Below are 20,375 nucleotides of genomic sequence, written 5' to 3'. Positions count from 1 at the left end.
GAGAGAGAGAGAGAGAGAGAGAGAGAGAGAGAGAGAGAGAGAGAGCGTGTGTGCTTTCCTGTGAGTGTGAGCATGCATATAAATGCACGCATATTATGTGTGTTGAACGGCAGGATACTGCTGACTTCAGGAGACGTTGTGTATTGAGGGATGATGGACTCCCAAGGCGATATGTTTCCAAACATTACACTGAGCAGCAGATGACACAGAGAGAACATCAATAAAAAGAAACAGAAGGTGTTGCAGCAACAGCTTCCCTCCCTACCCCCACCCTTCACCCTCCACCCCCCTGCTCAACATGAAAGAAGAAAGAAACAAAAAAAACAACTCTCACATGAGTAATTTGGCACATAATGTGAACACAGGTGTGTGTTGATGGTTCTCTGTGGATCCCTTAGGCAGCCATGAACGTGCTGTGCCTGTTGACCTGTTTGTTGTTTGTTTGTATTCTGCATGCAGTCGCCAGACGCTGGGGTATGGTCTTCATATTTCTTGCCAGAATGTGTGTGCGTGTGTGTGTGTGTGTGTGTGTGTGTGTGTGTGTGTGTGTGCTTTCTCGTTCATCTTTCCGCCCAAATTCCCTTTTTTTTCCCCATTCCTTGTTATACCCAGTTTTTTCGTCCCTTCAAGTTGCATGCCTCTTTCAGTTTCAGTCTACCTTTATTACATTTGGATCTTTTAAATTTACTTTTAAATTTCATTTAGTTTCTGTTCTCTCGAGTTTTCTGTTAATATCGGTTTCAGCATTTTCGTTTCGTTTTACTTTCGGTTTCGGTCTTATCTGTTTGATTTTACCATTTTGCTATACTTTTGATTCCATTTCCTTCTCTTTGTTTTTACTTTCAGGTTTCGGTACTTCTATTAACTTTCACTTTCGGTTTCGGTACTTCTGTTGACTTTTACTTTCGATATCGGAACTTCTGTTTGCTTTTACTTTCGATTGATTTTTGTTTACTTTTATGTCCAGTGTCAGGCACTTTCAGTTTGCTGTTGGCTGTTATTTTCTCTTTCATTATCAAAAATGGACGGGATGATATTCCGTTTCGGGGGGGGGAAGAAGTGAAGCCAGCAACATGCGGGTATGGGTTGACATGTCGGGCTCTTTATGGACGCAGGGGTGCACATGCACCTGTGTACATATACATGTATATATGTATATATGTATGTATGTATGTACGTATGTATGCGTATGTGCTTCGCGTGCGCGCGCGCATGTGTGTGTGCATTCTCGTATGATGAATAGGGACATACAAATTTAGGTGAAAATTATCACGGTCTGAGGTAGCTCCCTGATAACAATTGTCACAACATACCACGACAGTCGGAAACAGAGCACAGTCAGATGTGGATATGGAAGGAATTGTGTGTGTGTGTGTGTGTGTGTGTGTGTGTGTGTGTGTGTGTGTGAAATATTCACCTCAGTTTCAGGTTTAATCAAATCTCTGATGATTTAATTGATCCTGCTAATTTCAACAACACTAACAACAAAACCACAACAACAACAAAACCAAGAGGTTGTCTACATTAATCTCTTAACGTCCCCCCCCCCCCCACCAACCCCTCCCCCCACCCCCAACACACACAGACACACACACACACACACACACACACATACACACATACACACATACATACATACACACACTCACTCACACTTATCCATACCCTATCCCTCGCCTCCCTGCAGTCTTAAATACCAGCAGCATTTTTTTTTTTTTTTTTTTACAATGGTATTGCTATCACCACGTTGTGTATTTTACTATAATCATGTATTCTATAGCTTTTCTGTGCAGTGTTTAATACTTTTGCTGCGTAATTTGTAATTTGGATACGAACTTCCAAAACACTACGATGTTGTGAAACATGTATGTTTATAAAACAATAATTATATAATATGCACAGCTGTTAACCATGGGTGTTGTTTGTTTGTTTTTAATTTCATCACTCCACATTAAACATATCTCCTCCCTCAATATCTGCAATGTCGATGTTTATATACTCCGTATTTTACATAGTTTTGCTTTGTCAGTGTCCATGTAACCTTTTGTGTTTTGCACTACTAAAAATGTGTTTGCTTTGTCAGTGCCCATGTATCCTATTTTACATTACTAAAAATGTGTTTGCATTGTCAATGCCCATGTAACTTTCCTTGTTTTACACTACTAAAATATCTTTGCTTTGTTAATGCCCATGTAACCTATGTTTTACATGACTAGAAATGTATTTGGTATGTCAAATCCCACGTCACATACGTTTACACTATTAATGAATATGTTTGTTGTGTCAGTGCCTATGTATTCTTCTGGATTTTTTATTTATTTTATTTTTACTAAAATGTGTCTGCTGTGTCAATGCCCATTAACCTTCAATGTTCACACTACTAAAACATGTGTTTGTTGTGTCAATGCTATGTAACATTTTATGGGTTGGGTTTTTTTTTACTACTAAAAATGTGTTTGCTGTGTCAGTGTCCATGTAACCTTCTGTGTTTTACACCATTTTTAAATCTATTTGCTTTGTCGATGTACATGTAACATTCCATGTTTTACGCTGATGAAACTGCGTTAACTATGCCATTGCCTGTAAAACCTGACATGTTTTACTCTACTAAAATGTGCTTGCTGTGTCAATAATGCCGATGTAACTTAGATCACTTCTTTGAAAGGTATGTTTACTGTCAATTTCCGGGTACCCTTTGCTGTTGTACACGACTAAAACTTTTGGCATTGCCAGTGCTCGTGTAATTTCTGTTTTACACAGAAAAAAAACCTTTGATGTGTCAATGTCCATGCTACCTATATTTGACACTACTAACTGCCATTTTCTGATTTGCTTGTATGACTTTTAGGTTTTCTGTTACTGGTTTTTAGCAGTGTACTGTATGATTTTGCAGCCTTGTTATACAATATAATCGTGTGGATTCTGAAGTATCGCTGTGAACTGTCCTTTGTGTTAAGCGCTGCATTGTGTAACGTCCTGAAGTGTTTCGCATTATTACTAACCGACGTCTTTTGTTGTTTTTTTTATCCCAAGGACATTTTCAATTGCTGTTTCTCTTCTTGTATTGCTACTAACTAATATTTCCATTATTTTGCAAGGACTATATTTATATAAACAGTTTCTGTCTGACGATGTCATGGCTTACGTCGTTATTCGTTATTTAATGCACTATGATGATCGGAGCGTTATTGGTCATATTCACAGCACTATTCACTGCCCTATGATTTTTTTTAATTAGCTTCATTATCCCATGTCTTACGACGCTTTGTAACATTATAATTTGATGCCCTATGCTATTTTTTAACATCATTATTCACTACCCTATAGTGTCTTTTAAACGTTGTAATTCCCTTGTCTATAATGTGTTAGAACATCATTTCTCTATGAAGTGTTAAAACATCTTTATCTTCCTGTTCTGTGATATCTTTTACTTCATTATTCACAACCATATTGTGTTTTGTAAAATCACTGACATATGATATTTCACATCGCTGTTCACTGTTCTGTTGCACGTTCTAACATCACCGCCCACTTAACCTATGGTAGTCTGGAATATCACCACTTATAAACAGACTGGTCAAAGCCTGCGATAAACATCTTTAACCACCGAAAAACGACTACTACCGGACATCTGGCCAGATAAACTTGACCTAAAGGCCTTACTGCCGATAGGTCGTTAACTCTCTCCATACGAACGGCGAAAGAGACGACGTTAACAGCGTTTCACCCCAATTACCACCATCAAAATATTGCAAGCGGAAGGCTCTTATACTGAAGAGGTGAATGTTAACAAAGAATAACACAGTTCTGACGACGGAAGCTAAAGATTGGGTCATTCAGACACCCACTGGACATCCGAGGGGTCTGTGTAGAGGAGAAGTGAGGACTGGCCGTACTGAGTGAGTTAAACTCAACTCTACCTGCGATAAATTTATTCTGAGCACCAGCGTAAAGGACACAGAGCGACTCCGTACACACAGCGACTGCCTGGCTTCTGTCATCACAAAGACCTGTTCCTTCATGCTGATACCAGTGTCAGAATTGACCAGACTGCCACCGTCGTAGGAAAGCTTGTTAAAACAAGCGAGCGTGGCAGGAGGCGAAGCTGACAGAAAAGGTTGAACTGAAGGTCCACCACACTGTGGCGCTCAGCATGCTCTCGTGCGGCAGTGGCGAGGAGTGGGCCACTGCTCCAGAGACGGGAAGTTGAACTTACGTCACTGTGTCCTGGATGAGTTTCCCGAGTTCGAACCCCCGTCGCACCTGAGTGGGCTGAGGGTGGGGAAGGTTTATTTTTGATCTCCCAGGTCAACATATGTGCAGAAGTTCAAATCCGCACGTTAAAGATCCTGTAATCCATGTCAGTGTTCGGTTGGTTAAGGAAACTCAAGAACGTATCCAGCATGCACACTCCAGAAAACGGAGTAAGGATGCCTACATGGCAGGGTAAAGAAACGAAACGGCCATACACGTAAAATATTCATGTCTGTATGTGTGCGTATGAGTGCGTAACTGAAACGTCATTGAATGATACGGGAATCCAATGATGAGCGCCCTGTGGCAGTTCCCAGTCGGCTCTTCCCAGGTAGGCAGCCTTGATCGGCAGCCTGTGGCGCAAATGTGACTCCGTGTTTGTAAAGCGCTTGGAGCTTGAAGTGTCTGTGACGGAGGATAGGTGCTAGCTGTATAACTATCCATATCATCATCATCATTATGAAACATGACCAGACAAGGCCGCGGGCACTCAAAGCACTGGAGAAGGTTTTTATGAAAGTCGGGCTGCTCCACCCGGGGAAAGCACGTCACCAAAATACAGCTCTACCTACTTTTTTGTTAGCAAGTCAGTGTATTTGTTTTCCTATCAAACTAGAGTTGTACACAGATTTCTGCAAGGGTCATTCCTTTTGATTGCCGTCGTTTGCATTACATGCATGCTGGAACGAATGCCCAAAGACCTTCAATACCGCCAACTTGAGTCTAGCACTACCAGACGTCCATCAGAGACAACGCGAAAGATGAACCGTCTTTCTCTTGCCATTGACGAATAGAAAACAAGCGAGAAGTTGTCACCGAACACCGCACTGCCTGGGGACAGGCGATGGACGAGGGGATTTAGCGAGCGCTGGAGAAGGGAACTACACTGCTTGTGGAGGGAGGGGCAGGGAGGCGGGGGGTGGGGGGGGTTAGCACATATTGCTGCCGATCCAACCCCATCAGCTTTCCGGTGAGAGGTCTGCTACAGAGACTGCTGTTTCCAGACTTGATTGTTCATGCAGAGTCGAGTTTAACTCACTCAGTACGGCCAGCCCTCTCTTCTCCTCTACACAGACCCCTCGGATGTCCAGTGGGTGTCTCAATGACCCAACCTTTAGCTTCTGTCGTCAGAATTGTGGTATTCTTTGTCAACATTCACCTCTTCAGTATAAGAGCCTTCCGCTTGCAATATTTTGATAGTGGTAATTGGGGTGAAACGCTGTTAACGTCGTCTCTTTCGCCGTTCGTATGGAGAGAGTTAACGACCTTTTAATTGACCTGCGTCTTCAAGGTCTGGGTTTGAATGGTTTGTTTTTGAGGGGGCTGTGTCCAGGATGTCCGTCCAAGTTAGGTGTTCTTAAGGGAAAGTCCTGGTTTTGTCTGTATCAGATGATATGTTTTTTTCTGGTGTTCTTAAGGGAAAGTCCTGGTTTTGTCTGTAAAAGGTGAGGTGTTCTTCTTACGTTCTTTTAGGGGGAGTGCTGTTTTTGCCTGTTAAAGGTGACATGTTCTTCTGGCGTCCTTAAGGGGAAGTCCTGGTGTTTGTCTGTAAAAGGTGAGGTGTTCTTCTTACGTTCTTTAGGGGGGAGGGAGTGCTGTTTTTGTCTGTTAAGGTGACATGTTCTTCTGGCATTTCTAGGGGGAAGTCCCGGTCTAGTTTGAAAATGAAAGATGTTCTTCTGCACTTTTAATGGGACGTCCTGGATTTCTTTGTTAAAGGTGAGATGTTCTTCTGGTATCCTCAAGAGGACGTTCAGGTTGTCTGTAGGAGTGAGATGTTCTTCTGGTATCCTCAAGAGGACGTTCTGGTTGTCTGTAGGAGTGAGATGTTCTTCTGGTATCCTAAAGGGACGTTCTGGTTGTCTGTAGGAGTGAGATGTTCTTCTGGTATCCACAAGGGACGTTCTGGTTGTCTGTAGGAGTGAGATGTTCTTCTGGTATCCTCAAGAGGACGTTCTGGTTGTCTGTAGGAGTGAGATATTCTTCTGGTATCCTCAAGAGGACGTTCAGGTTGTCTGTAGGAGTGAGATGTTCTTCTGGTATCCTCAAGAGGACGTTCTAGTTGTCTGTAGGAGTGAGATGTTCTTCTGGTATCCTCAAGAGGACGTTCAGGTTGTCTGTAGGAGTGAGATGTTCTTCTGGTATCCTCAAGAGGACGTTCAGGTTGTCTGTAGGAGTGAGATGTTCTTCTGGTATCCTCAAGAGGACGTTCAGGTTGTCTGTAGGAGTGAGATGTTCTTCTGGTATCCTCAAGAGGACGTTCAGGTTGTCTGTAGGACTGAGATGTTCTTCTGGTATCCTAAAGGGACGTTCTGGTTGTCTGTAGGAGTGAGATGTTCATCTGGTATCCTCAAGAGGACGTTCTGGTTGTCTGTAGGAGTGAGATGTTCTTCTGGTATCCTCAAGAGGACGTTCTGGTTGTCTGTAGGACTGAGATGTTCTTCTGGTATCCTAAAGGGACGTTCTGGTTGTCTGTAGGACTGAGATGTTCTTTTGGTATCCTAAAGGGACGTTCTGGTTGTCTGTAGGAGTGAGATGTTCTTCTGGTATTCTCAAGAGGACGTTCTGGTTGTCTGTAGGAGTGAGATGTTCTTCTGGTATCCACAAGGGACGTTCTGGTTGTCTGTAGGAGTGAGATGTTCTTCTGGTATCCTCAAGAGGACGTTCTGGTTGTCTGTAGGAGTGAGATATTCTTCTGGTATCCTCATTTCGTATTTCTCTTCTTCTTTTTTTTTCTTTTTTCTTCTTTTTTTTTTTTTTTTTTTTTTGTTGGTCACAACAGATTTCTCTGTGTGAAATTCGGGCTGCTCTCCCCAGGGAGAGCGCGTCGCTACACTGAGAGCGCCACCCTTTTTTTTTCTTTTTTTTTTTTGTATATTTTCCTGCCTGCAGTTTTATTTGTTTTTTCCTATCGAAGTGGATTTTTCTACAGAATTTTGCCTGGAACAACACTTTTGTTGCCGTGGGTTCTTTTACGTGCGCTAAGTGCATGTTGCACACGGGACCTCGGTTTATCGTCTCACCCGAATGACTAGCGTCCAGACCACCACTCAAGGTCTAGTGGAGGAGGAGGGAGAGAAAATATCGGCGGCTGAGCCGTGATTCGAACCAGCGAGCTCAGATTCTCTCACTTCCTAGGCGGACGCGTTACCTCTAGGCCATCACTCCATATAGGTTATATTCTGTTACGAAAGTGTTGTATTGTTTGAGCATTGCTGTTGATGGTTTCAGCCATTCCATTCATAAGGGACATGGCGCGTTCAGTGTGTAAGTTGACCATTGTTGATGTCGTTCCAACACCGAGTGCATTGTCGTTGTTATCGTGTTCGTTACATCATTCACTCTGACCGTTCACGTTTCCATTTCCTGTTTGTGCACGGGGGGAGAGGGGTGCGGGGGGGGGGGGGGGCATTCAGTTCACTGTCCGACAATTCTCATTACCCTGCCCACACCCATACAGCGTTCGCAAAATGTTAAGGACCACTTGGAGAATTTGGGCAAGGTTTTCTTCTGCTGTGTGTGTGTGTGTGTGTGTGTGTGTGTGTGTGTGTGTGTATTATGTATGTATATATATATATATATATATATTTATTTAGGAAAACGTAACTGCTGTATGAAGTGGTCCTTGATATATTGTGAAGTCTGTCGTACTATACAGGACTGTAGTAATGAACAATGATTGAGTGAGTGAGTGAGCGGGTGTGTGAGTGAATGAGTGGGTGAGTGAGTGAATGAGTGAGTGAGTGAGTGAGTGATCGATTTTTTTTCTTTTCTTTCTTTTTTTTCTCTCTCTCATCATACAGATACTAGTTTGTTGTGATAGCCACCCCCCATCCTAAAACTCAAACGAATGCTTATACCCAACAAAATGATTGACTTGTTGATTTTCTCCCAGAGAGACAGACAGACAAAGAAACAGACAGAGAGTCAGTCAGACTGACTGACAGACGGACAGACAGAGACAGAGACAGATACAGATACAGATACAGAGAGATAGGCACAGAGATACGGAGGGGGGGGGGGGTGCGGGGGGGGGGGAGATATAATCAGTATCAGTAGCCCAAGGAGGCGTCACTGCGTTCGGACAAATCCATACACGCTACACCACATCTATCAAGCAGATGCCTGACCAGCAGCGTAACCCAACGCGCTTAGTCAGGCCCTTGAGATAGAAAGTAATTGTGGTGATGTGGTAATCACCTGTGGATAATTTCATGACATGCAGGGTGGTGGTGGTGTTAGTGTTTTTGTTAGAGGTGGAGGTGGGGTGGGGGCGATTGGGGTTATATCTGGAACTGAATCCAACACATTAATATTTGATATGAATTTTTTTTTTTTTTAATTTAAAAAAATCTGGAGCTGTGCAATAACCGCACCTTCGACCATACGTTATGAGTTTCCATGTGATTCCAGGAGAGGGGAGGAGAGGGAGGGGTTGTAATTTCAGCAAACAAGTAATCAATGAAACATTGCTTTGAACGTTCCATACACCAGTACCAAAGGGAGGGGTTGTAATTTCAGCAAACAAGTAATCAATGAAACATTGCTTTGAACGTTCCATATACCAGTACCTTTCACTCTGAGCGACATCTTTCCCCCCACGTTCACGTTCAGTCGTCATCCCCAGGGCACTCTTTTACATCGGAGGGTGCGGCAAAAGCTGGACGACGAGACTCTAAGATTCATACGCCAGCGAAGACCCCGGCTTCAGTGCAAGAGACGGCTGACGGATGATGGTGAGTGTGCGACAGTCATTTTGTTAAAGTGTGTGAGTTGTGGGGGAGAGGGGGTTGTGAGTGTGCTACGGTCATTTTGTTAAAGTGTGTGTGTTGGTTTTGTGTGTGTGTGTGTGCTACGGTCATTTTGTTAAAATGTGTGTGTTGCGGGTGGTGGGGGAGAGGGGGTTGTGAGTGTGCGACAGTCATTTTGTTAAAATGCGTGTGTTGTGGGGGGTGGGGGAGAGGGGGTTGTGAGTGTACGACAGTCATTTTGTTAAAATGCGTGTGTTGTGGGGGGAGAGGGGGTTGTGAGTGTGCTATGGTCATTTTGTTAAAGTGTGTATGTTGTGGAGGTTTTTTGTGTGTGTGCTACGGTCATTTTGTTAAAATGTGTGTGTTGTAGTTTTGTGTGTGTGTGTGTGTGTGTGTGTGTGTGTGTGCTACGGTCATTTTGTTAAAATGTGTGTGTTGTGGTTTGGTTTTGTGTGTGTGTGCTACGGTCATTTTGTTAAAATGTGTGTGTGTTGTTTGTTGTGTGTGTGTGTGTGTGTGTGTGCTACGCTCATTTTGTTAAAATGTGTGTGTGTTGTTTGTTGTGTGTGTGTGTGTGTGTGTGTGTGCTACGCTCATTTTGTTAAAATGTGTGTGTTGTTGTTGTTTGTGCGACAGTCATTTTGTTAAAATGTGCATGTTGTGAAGTTTCGTGTGTGTGTGTGTGTGTGTGTGTGTGTGTGTGTGTGTGTGTGTGTGTTACGGTCATTTTGTTAAAATGTGTGTATTGTTTTTTTGTGCGACGGTCATTTTGTAAAATGTGGGGCGGGGGGGGGGGGGGGGGGCGGAGTTGTGCTACAGTCCTTTTGTAAATATGTGTGTGTCATTTGTTAATGTGCTTGTGTTGTTGTTGGTGGTGGTGGTGGTGGTGGTGTGTGTGTGTGTGTGTGTGTGTGTGTGTGTGCTACGGTAATTTTGTAAAATGTGCGTGTGTCATTTGTGAAATGAGCGTGTTGTTTTTATGCTACACTCATTTGTTAATGTGTGTGTGTGGGGGGGGGGGGGTTGTCTTGTCTGTTTTGGAGTTGTTGTATTTTTGGTGCAACGGTCATTTGTTAATGTGCCTGTTGTTGTTTTTTAACAACGGTCTTTTGTTAATGTGCCTGCTGTTGTGTTTTTAACTACGGTCATTTGTAAATATGGCTGTTGTTTGTTTGTTTTGTTTTTAACAACAGTGATTTGTAAATATGGCTGTTGTTTTTGTTCAACAGTCATTTATATATGTGCGTGTTCCTTGCGCAACGGTCATTTGTACATGTCTTTTGTTTGTGCAACGGTCATTTGAAAATGTGCGTGGTTTTGTTGTTGTTGTTGTTGTTTTTGTTTTGTTTTTTGTTGTTGTTGTTGTGCAGTGGTCATTTGTAAATGTGCCTGTCGCTTAGCACGTCTCTACATGTGTCTTTTGTTTGTGCAGCGGTCATTTGTACAAGTGCTTTTTGTTTTTGAAACGGTCATTTCTAAGTGCACGTGTCGTTTGTGCAATGGTCGTGTGTAAATGCACGTGTTGTTCGTGCAACAGTCGTGTGTAAATGCACGTGTTGTTTGTGCAACAGTCATGTGTAAATGCACGTGTTGTTTGTGCAACGGTCATGTGTAAATGCACGTGTTGTTCGCGGAACGGACATGTGTAAATGCACGTGTTGTTTGTGCAATGGCCTTGTGTAAATGCACGTGTTGTTTGTGCAACAGTCATGTGTAAATGCACGTGTTGTTTGTGCAACGGTCATGTGTAAATGCACGTGTTGTTCGTGCAACGGTCATGTGTAAATGCACGTGTTGTTCGTGCAACAGTCGTGTGTAAATGCACGTGTTGTTCGTGCAACAGTCGTGTGTAAATGCACGTGTTGTTTGTGCAACAGTCGTGTGTAAATGCACGTGTTGTTTGTGCAACGGTCATGTGTAAATGCACGTGTTGTTCGTGCAACGGTCATTTGTACACACGTCTTTTGTTAGTGCATTCTTCTTCTTCTTCTTGGTTGTTTATTGTCCTGTTATCATGGGTGAGTTAGACACGAACGTATTGCTTCATTGTTGTGTGTGCAGTGTGGGAGGACATCTGTAATGTGCTTTTTGTTTGTGCAGTATCATAGTCATTACATTTGTATATGCGTTTCGTTTCAACAGTGGTATAGCGTGTGGTCATTTTTATGTGCTTTTTATTTTTTGCTTTTGTTTGTGGAATGGTGTGGTTGGGGGATTTTTATGTGTGTTTTCGTTGTGCAGTGGTATGGTAAATTGTTTGTGCAGTTGCGAGTTGTACCGCCATATCTATAATATGCACTTTTGTTTGTTAATCAGTAAAAATTGGTGTGATGTATGGTCACTTGTATGTGCGGGTTTTGTTGTTGTTGTTTTTTTGTTTTGTTTTGTTTTTGTTTTTTGTTTTGCTTATTCAGGGGCATGTTTGTATGGTCATTTCTCGTGCGTGTGTTTTTGTTTTGTGCGACCATCATTTTATGTGCGATTTGTTTCCCAATGGTGTGGGTGGGTGGTCATTTTCGTAGGCGTTTTGTTTGGGATTTTCATCCGTGCCTTGGTTCCATCCGTTAGTACCTTAACAAGCGTGGTCTGGGTGCCAGTCATTCGAACAACACAATAAAACGAGGTAGGTCCCGTGTGCAGCATGGACTTAGTGCCAGACAAAGAACCCAGTGCAACACAATGTCTCTTTCCTGGGTAGAATTCTGCAGGTGCCAGTTGCATTGCTTGTTTTTTGTTTGTTTGTTTTGGGTTTTTGTTCTTGTTGTTGTTATTGCTGTTGTTGTTTTTTTGTTTTGTTTTGCTTTTTTGGGGTTTTTTTGTTTGTTTGTTTTTTAGTTACACGTGGCTAAATGCCTACGTTGAGCGAAATACGCCATTGGTCAGTTCCATACTACACACACAGTTAGTAGCGGGTTAAGACCATATTAGGCTCTTCCGTCCCGGAACAATGCAACTGGCTCCTGGAGAGAGAAAAAGTGGTTGATAGCAACAACAACAAAATCTTTTCTTTTCTTTTTTTTAATCACTTCTTGCTCACATACACTTTATGACAGCAATGCCAGAAGGCGTCATACAACGAGTGGTGGTGTGTGGGGAGGGTAGAGGGTGGCAGGTGGGGGAGCAGGGCCGTGGAGAGGGGGGGAGGCGGAGAGGGGGGTGGGTGGCTAGAGAGAAAGGGAATGCACTTACACCCCTTTGTAGAATCCGGATTTTGTTTGGGGGTTTGGGGGGGGGGGGGGGGGGGTTTGTTGTGTTTTTTTGTGGGTTTGTGTTTTTGTTGTTTTTTTTTGTTGTGTTTTTTTTTTTGTTTGTTTTTTTGTTTTTTTGGGGGGGGGGTTCTGTCTATAATAGAACAAGAAAGAAAAAAAATGTAAAAAAAAAAAATAATAATAATAATAATAATAATAAATTAAAGGGCGGGGGTACGGGGGGCGGGAAGTGCGTAGTAACTATTGTGATGTCACGTGTGATGTCACATGTGATGTCACGCAGGCGGATTGCGTCACCGGCGGGTGGGGAGCGGAGAGGGGCGGAGTGTGAGCGGGGAGGTGCGGGAGGAGAGTGAGGAGGAGGAGGGGGTGGGGATCGTGGAGTTCTCTACCGAGGCGGCCACCCACGACATCACTGAGGACGACTTCACCACAGGTACAGTGCAGCCCTGTGCTGTGCCGTGCTGTGCCGTGCTGTGCTGTGCCGTCCCGTGCCGTGTTGTGCTGTGCTGTGTCGTGCTGTGCTGTGCCGTGCTGTGCCGTGCCGTGCTGTGCTGTGCCGTGCTGTGCCGTGCCGTGCTGTGCCGTGCCGTGCTGTGCTGTGCTGTGCCGTGCCGTGCTGTACTGTGCTGTGCCGTGCTGTGCTGTATTGTGTCGTGCTGTGCCGTGCTGTGCTGTGCTGTGTCGTGCTGTACTGTGCTGTGCCGTGCTGTGTCGTGCTGTGCTGTGTCGTGCTGTACTGTGCTGTGCCGTGCTGTGTTGTGTCGTGCTGTGTCGTGCTGTACTGTGCTGTGCCGTGCTGTGCTGTGCTGTGTCGTGCTGTACTGTGCCGTGCTGTGCTGTGCTGTGCCGTGCTGTGTCGTGCTGTGCTGTGCCGTGCTGTGCTGTGCTGTGTTGTGCTGTGCTGTGTTGTGCTGTGCTGTGCCGTGCTGTGCCGTGCTGTGCTGTGCTGTGCTGTGTTGTGCTGTGCTGTGCCGTGCTGTGCTGTGCTGTGTTGTGCTGTACTGTGTTGTCTCGTGTTGTGCTGTGCTGTGCAGTACAGTACATTACAGTACAGTGCAGTGCAGTGCAGTATAGTGCAGTACAGTGCAGTGCAGTAGAGTACAGTGCAGTACAGTGCAGAACAGTATAGTACAGAACAGTGCAGTGCCGTATAGTAGAGTACAGTGCAGAACAGTATAGTACAGAACAGTGCAGTGCAGTATAGTGCAGTGCAGTGCAGTATAGTACAGTGCAGTATAGTACAGTGCAGTGCAGTATAGTACAGTGCAGTGCAGTATAGTACAGTGCAGTGCAGTGCAGTATAGTACAGTGCAGTGCAGTATAGTACAGTGCAGTGCAGTATAGTACAGTGCAGTGCAGTATAGTACAGTGCAGTGCAGTATAGTACAGTGCAGTGCAGTATAGTATAGTACAGTGCAGTATAGTACCGTACAGTACAGTACAGTTTAGTACAGAGCAGTGCAGTACAGTTTAGTACAATGCAGTACAGTACAGTGCAGTATAGTACAGTTTAGTACAGTGCAGTGCAGTACAGTATAGTACAGTGCAGTGCAGTACAGTATAGTACAGAACAGTGCAGTGGTGTGTTGGTTAACAGTGATGTGTAGTGTTGTGTTGTGTCGGTGATGTGCGGTGTGTTAGTGATGTGTAGTGTGGTATGTAGACGGTGTGTGGTGTGATGTTTCGGTGACGTGATCTCTGGTGTGTTAGTGATGTGTAGTGCGATGTGTCGGTGATGTGTAGTGCGATGTGTCGGTGACGTGTAGTGCGATGTGTTGTTGATGCGTAGTGCGATGTGTTGTTGATGTGTAATGCGATGTGTTGGTGACGTGTAGTGCGATGTGTTGGTGATGTGTAGTGCGATGTGTCGGTGACGTGTAGTGCGATGTGACGGTGATGTGTAGTGCGATGTGTTGGTAATGTGTAATGCAGTGTGTCGGTAATGTGTAGTGCGATGTGTCGGTGATGTGTAGTGCAATGTGTTGTTGATGTATAGTGTGATGTGTTGTTGATGTGTAGTGCGATGTGTTGGTGACGTGTAGTGCGATGTGTTGGTAATGTGTAGTGCAGTGTGTCGGTAATGTGTAGTGCGATTTGTCGGTGATGTGTAGTGCGATGTTTTGGTGATGTGTAGTGCAGTGTGTCAGTAATGTGTAGTGCGATGTGTCGGTGATGTGTAGTGCAATGTGTTGTTGATGTATAGTGCGATGTGTTGTTGATGTGTAGTGCGATGTGTTGGTGACGTGTAGTGAGGTGTGTCCGTGACGTGCACCGTGGTGTAGGTGGTGATGTGGGGTGTGTCGTGTGTCGTGGTGTGCGGTGTAGTTTGTGGTTTCTGTGTGAATTGTGGCTTAGTGTGCTCAAGTTGGTGACGCACATTGTGTCGTATCGGTGTGCCTTTCTGTGTGTGTGTGTGTGTGTGTGTGTGTGTGTGCTGTGCTGTGCTGTGCTGTGCTGTGCTGTGCTGTGAGTGTTTGTTGGAAATGGGCGGCCGGGGGAGGGGGGAAGTCAGGGGGGTAAGGGGGTGGTTCGCGCGCACGTGCACGTGCATCATGTTCTTCACATACATTTAGTATGTTCCCTACATACATTTATTATGTTCTGCACATACATTTATTATGTTCCCGACATACATTTAGTATGTTCTGCACATACATTTATTATGTTCCCCAGATACATTTAGTATGTTCCCAACATGGATTTAGTATGTTCAATAAATGTTCATCACATACATTTATTATGTTCCCGACATACATTTATTATGTTCCCCACATACATTTATTACGTTCTGCACATACATTTAGTATGTTCCCCATATGCATTGATTATGTTCTTCACATACATTAATTACGTTCCCCACATGCATTTAGTATGTTCAATAAATGTTCTTCACATACATTACATTTATTATGTTCCCAACATACATTTAGTATGTTCAATAAATGTTCTTCAGTCGCATACATTCATTATGTTCTTCACATACATTTCCACAAAATGTCAAAAACGATCTGGAAATGGCCCCCTTTCCTCACCGACAGACGCAGCAGTGAAAAAGGACGACGCACGGAGAAAGAAGACTTGAAAAGCAAGGAGGCCGCACGAAAGTCCCTGCCCAAGACACACGCTTTGCCAGTCAGGAAAGACAACACCTCGGAAAGTCTGACGGCGCAGCAGGGGTTGTCTCCCATCGCCTCCAGCGGCACCACCTACACGCCCAAGTCTTCGTCGAGCACGGGCCATTTATGGAAGTTTCCGGCGCTGGACTGCGAGATTCGGCAACACCCGGAAAAGGGCAGCATCCAATCACTTTCTGACCTGGAACATCGGGTTGAGAACTTATATGAGTAAGACCGATGATTGTTCTTTTTTCTTTTTTTTTTCATTTGCTTATTTATCATCATTGTTGTCTTATTTATCTGTTTATTTATTTATTATTTATTATTATGATTTTATTATGATTATCATTACTACTACCTTTTTTTATATCATAATTATTATTTATTTATTTATTTATTTATGTAAGCTTATCTATTATTTATTCACCTTTTTTTTTTCTCTCTCTCTCTCTCTCAAGGCCTGACTAAGCGCGTTGGGTTACGCTGCTGGTCAGGCATCTGCTTGGCAGATGTGGTGTAGCGTATATGGATTTGTCCGAACGCAGTGACGCCTCCTTGAGCTGCTGAAACTGAAAATGATCTTTTTTTTCAAATATTTGAAAAATACAGATAACTAATAATGATAATAATGATGATGATGATAAATAATGATGATGATTATTATTATTATGCTAGGTGGATGTAAGTAAGAAGAAAGACTACCCAAATGAGGGATGAGTTGGTACATACATATACTGCTGTCGGATGAGCGAAAGAGAGGTGTGTGTGTGTGTGTGTGTGTGTGTGTGACCAGGTCCGTTGTTACGACAATGCCAGTATCAACAATGGTGGTGATAAGCCTATCTAAACACATAACGATTCATATTTTCAATCAATATGTTAGATCGACCTATTATACTTTCAATCAATCTGCAAGCTAGACCTAGTATATTACAAATCATACTTTTTTATCTTATTCAATGTGAGGCCTAATGTATTATGGATCCTCATAAAGATATGATTCATACTGGGTATAGTGCGTGCTGTGTATGAAACACTCACACATTTTCAACGAAACCTTTTTCCATTGTTTAGTAATTGTGGTTAATTGCTGGGTGTCGTTTACATACATGTGAGTTTATTCATTTCTTTATTATTCAGTATGCTTCCACCATACCTTTACTATTAGGGTTGTTTTACAAAATTGTTCAGACGCGTTAGAATGAAGGATTTATTGCTTCACTCTTCCTGTTTTAGTTTAGAATAGTTTACTTTATCCATGTCTTTATTTATGATTTATTGATTTATTATTTTATTTGCTTATTCTTTGTAGTAGTAGTAGCAGCAGCAGCAGCAGTAGTCGAAGTTGCAGTGGTAGTAGCAGTAGTAGTTGCTGTGCTTCAATTATCCTTTTTTTAAAATTACATTTAACGTTTAAAGACTGTTTCAGTTTCAGTAGCTCAAGGAGGCGTCACTGCGTTCGGACAAATCCATATACGCTACACCACATCTGCCAAACAGATGCCTGACCAGCAGCGTAACCCAACGCGCTTAGTCAGGCCTTGAGAAAAAAAAAGAAAAAAAAGGGATGAATAAATAATAGATAAATACTTTTTTTTTTAAATTACTACTACCACTACTAGTAATATGTATAAGGCGCAAAAACTTGATGAAGTCAACTATAAGCGTACATATGGGCGTATGTGTGTGTGCTTGTACAAGTAAGTGTGTGTGTGTGTGTGTGTGTGTGTGTGTGTGTGTGTGTGTGTGTGCCGTGTGTCACAACTCCTGACAATCTCGTGTGGAGTGTTTTGTGCATTACCTTCCCCATTTACCCTCTCCCATTCGAGCATTCGTTCAGTGTGTGTTAGCTCCCGGTTGTGCGTTTTTTACGTGAAATCGGGGAGTCTCGTTTGTGTGTTTGTGTCACTGCTGAGCAGAGTTTAAAGTCTCTCTGTTCTGTCAGTGACACGTCTCTAGGCTTTGTGCCCTCGGCCTTCCTTGGGGAAAGTTGTGCCGTGTTTTGAGTTGGGGCTTTTTGCCCAGTTGGCACCCTCAAGTGAGGATTGTTTTCCTCCCGGTGGCCATGTATCTTTGTTCTGTGTGCTCCAGCTCAGAGGGAGTGCCCTGCTGGACGTGTGTAGTCTGTTTTGTTTCCAGCGTCAGGGTAGTGGTACCCGGTTAACAGCGTCCCACTTCCTGCACCATCTCCCCTTCAGCCTGTGTTGGCCAGGCGGCGTTGTTGCTCCTTCTGCTGCTGACTGCTGTCTTTCTGCTGCCCTCTTCTCATCACTGTCATCGTTTGGTCACTAGTTTCGTCGTCTGTGTGTAAATGGTACATACTCTAGAATATCTGCCTTGAAATATGGTGTCCCACAAGGGTCCGTCCTAGGTCCTGTTCTTTTCGTGCTGTATGCGGCTCCTGTGTCGGATGTCATCAGTCATCATGCGATGTCGCATGAGAGCTTTGCTGATGACACACAACTTTATCAGTCGGCTTCCATAGCTGAATTTGATGCACTGGTGACTCAAACACAGGAGTGCATTGCTGGCCTAAAGGACTGGATGACTCTCAACAAGCTGCAATTAAATGATGATAAGACTGAATTGATGATAACCTGTCCAAAGAAGTTTCGTCAACATCCTTCCTTTCCTGACTCTGTTCTGATCAATAGCACACCTGTTTCACTTTCTCCCTCTGTTCGCAGTCTTGGTGTAATCCTGGACCAGTCTCTTTCCTTCCAACAGCACATTTCGAATATCTGTAAAGTTGCCTATTTGGAACTGCGTAGAATCAGCTCTATCCGCCACTATCTCTCAACCGATGCAACCAAGACACTTGTATGCTCTCTGGTTCTCTCAAGATTGGATTACTGCAACTCTCTTTTGGCCGGCCTTCCCAAATACCTGTTAGACAGACTCCAACGAATTCAGAATAACGCTGCCAGACTCATTTGCATAGCTTCTAAATTTGACCATGTTTCTCCTCTCCTTCAGTCTCTCCACTGGTTGCCTGTTTCTGATCGAATAGACTATAAGCTATCCACTCTGACCTTTTCTGCAGTCAACGGATCTGGCCCCAAGTATCTTTCTGAACTCATCCATATCTATACCCCGTCTCGCCAGCTCCGTTCTTCCTCTGATACTCGACTTCTCAGGATACCTCACGTCAGAAGTAAGACCTATGGACACAGATCGTTTTCTTTTCAATCGCCAAAGACGTGGAACAAGCTCCCTGATAACCTCCGTCACTCTGATTCCCTCGCATCTTTTAAATCTCGTCTCAAAACTCACCTTTTCCCTCAGCAATAAGTTCAATTGTGGCAGGTCCACAACTACATGCATGTATATGAATGTGTATTGTGTGTGCGTGTGTTTATGTAAGTTTGTGCCTGCCTATGTGTGCGTATTTGTTAGGGTAGCTGTTAGATACACATGTATGTTAAAATGTATGTATGCAGTGTGTGTGTGTGTGTGCGTGCGTGCGTGTGTGTGTGCGCGTACGTGCGTGCGTGCGTGTGTGTGTGTGTGTGTGGTCACATTTTGGTGTGTGTATGTAACATAGATATAATGTTTTATGTTATCAAAAGCGTTTTTGTAAAGCACCTAGAGCAGATTTCTGGATAGTGTGCTATATAAGTATCCATTATTATTATTATTATTATTATTATTATTCTGTTTTCATCTGTCTTCAGTTTTTGCCGTTCAAGTCATCCTTTTCTTGTGTTGTGCAGAGTGTTTAAGTATTTATCGTTTATCAAACATCCTAAGTGCACACTGATAACATTATTTAAACCGCTGGACGCTGGTTTAAGCTGGTCGGCCGTTTCTTTAAGTTCTGTGTTTCATGTTTATTTATCCACTGTCATTTAAGTGTATCAGTTGTTGTGGCTGGAATTGTGGTGGTGGTTTTATTTGGCAAGTTCTGTGCGTGATTGAATAAATGTGTGTGAACTTTGAATTATTTTAGTCTGTGTCTGTGTTGTCTGGGTGTTAGTGCTGGGTTGGGTGGGGGTTTCTAGTCCGCTCTCATATAGAGCGTGACACCGTGGAAGCTGCGATACGTAGCCTAGAAATGAGTGTGTGGAGGAGGGGGGTAGAGGAGGTGCAGGGTAATGTGTATGTGTTGGGGCTCATGTACGTTTATGTGTATTTGACTGTGCTTTCATATCAGTGAAACTGCATGTTTGGTGCATATCTGTTATGCATATGTGGGTGTATGTGTGAATGTGTCAGTCCCCATGTTTTACATTTATTTGTTTATTTAATTGTTTTGTTTTTTTATTATTATTACTACTACTTTTTTATATTATAATTATTTGTTTATTTATTTATTTATGTACGCTTATAGTTTAAAGACAATCGTGTATGCATGCATGCATGCGTGGATGATGATGATGATGATGATGATGATGCTTATATTGATGACGATGATTAGTAGTAATAGTAGTAATAGTGTCGTCATTATTATTATTATTGCTAGCATTATCATTAGCATTAACGTACTTACTTTTGTATATTGTCCCTTCCAGTCGCATGCACAAGTTTGAGAGCGATCTCTTCAACACTGTCGACTCCATTTTGAACATCCTGGGTCAGAAGCCAAAGGTCACGAGAGAGTCCTTGGACCTGACCACGTCACCGACCAACAAGGGCGACAAGTCTGCGAGACCAAAGGGAGGAAAATTCACCAAAGCCGCCAGTGAAGCCGAGAGCACAGCGAAGACGTCTTGAAAAGGATGCTCTGTTGTGGTGTGTGTGTGTGTGTGTGTGTGTGTGTGTGTGTGTGGTTCATGTAGTCTTTAAACACATGGTGTGTTTTTTTTAATCATAGATAGTGTATGTGTTAGCAGAAAGTACATTATGTCATGCATGTGTCGTCCCTGATTGAAAAGTACTGCCTGACGTTAGTAGCAAAAAACTTTTCTGTACAGAGTGAGAGCACGATGCCAGTGCCGGTAATGATTTGTATGCAACGCAATGTTTAATTTTTTATTTAATTATTTGTTTATTAACTAATCCTTTTATTTAGTGATTGGTTTATTGACTAATCTATTTATTCA

At 43.2% G+C, this 20,375-nt stretch overlaps 1 protein-coding gene across 1 annotated transcript in view; it reads left to right on the top strand.

Moving 5' to 3' along the window:
• LOC143277757 (voltage-gated inwardly rectifying potassium channel KCNH6-like) overlaps nucleotides 1–20,046 on the top strand; it is a 167,040-nt gene extending 146,994 nt beyond the window's left edge. The window contains exons 11-16 of the mRNA XM_076582660.1: nucleotides 8,882–8,996; nucleotides 12,498–12,650; nucleotides 13,961–13,972; nucleotides 14,467–14,608; nucleotides 15,256–15,561; nucleotides 19,845–20,046. Coding sequence (XP_076438775.1) covers nucleotides 8,882–8,996; nucleotides 12,498–12,650; nucleotides 13,961–13,972; nucleotides 14,467–14,608; nucleotides 15,256–15,561; nucleotides 19,845–20,046 — 930 coding nt within the window. The remainder of the gene's footprint in view (nucleotides 1–8,881; nucleotides 8,997–12,497; nucleotides 12,651–13,960; nucleotides 13,973–14,466; nucleotides 14,609–15,255; nucleotides 15,562–19,844) is intronic.
• The last annotated feature ends 329 nt before the right edge of the window (nucleotides 20,047–20,375 follow it).

Source organism: Babylonia areolata, chromosome 35 (genome assembly GCF_041734735.1).
Source record: "Babylonia areolata isolate BAREFJ2019XMU chromosome 35, ASM4173473v1, whole genome shotgun sequence".
Taxonomy (NCBI): Eukaryota; Metazoa; Mollusca; class Gastropoda; order Neogastropoda; family Buccinidae; genus Babylonia; species Babylonia areolata.
Note: the sequence above shows the minus strand (reverse complement) of the source record. Positions and strands in the feature narration are given on the sequence as shown.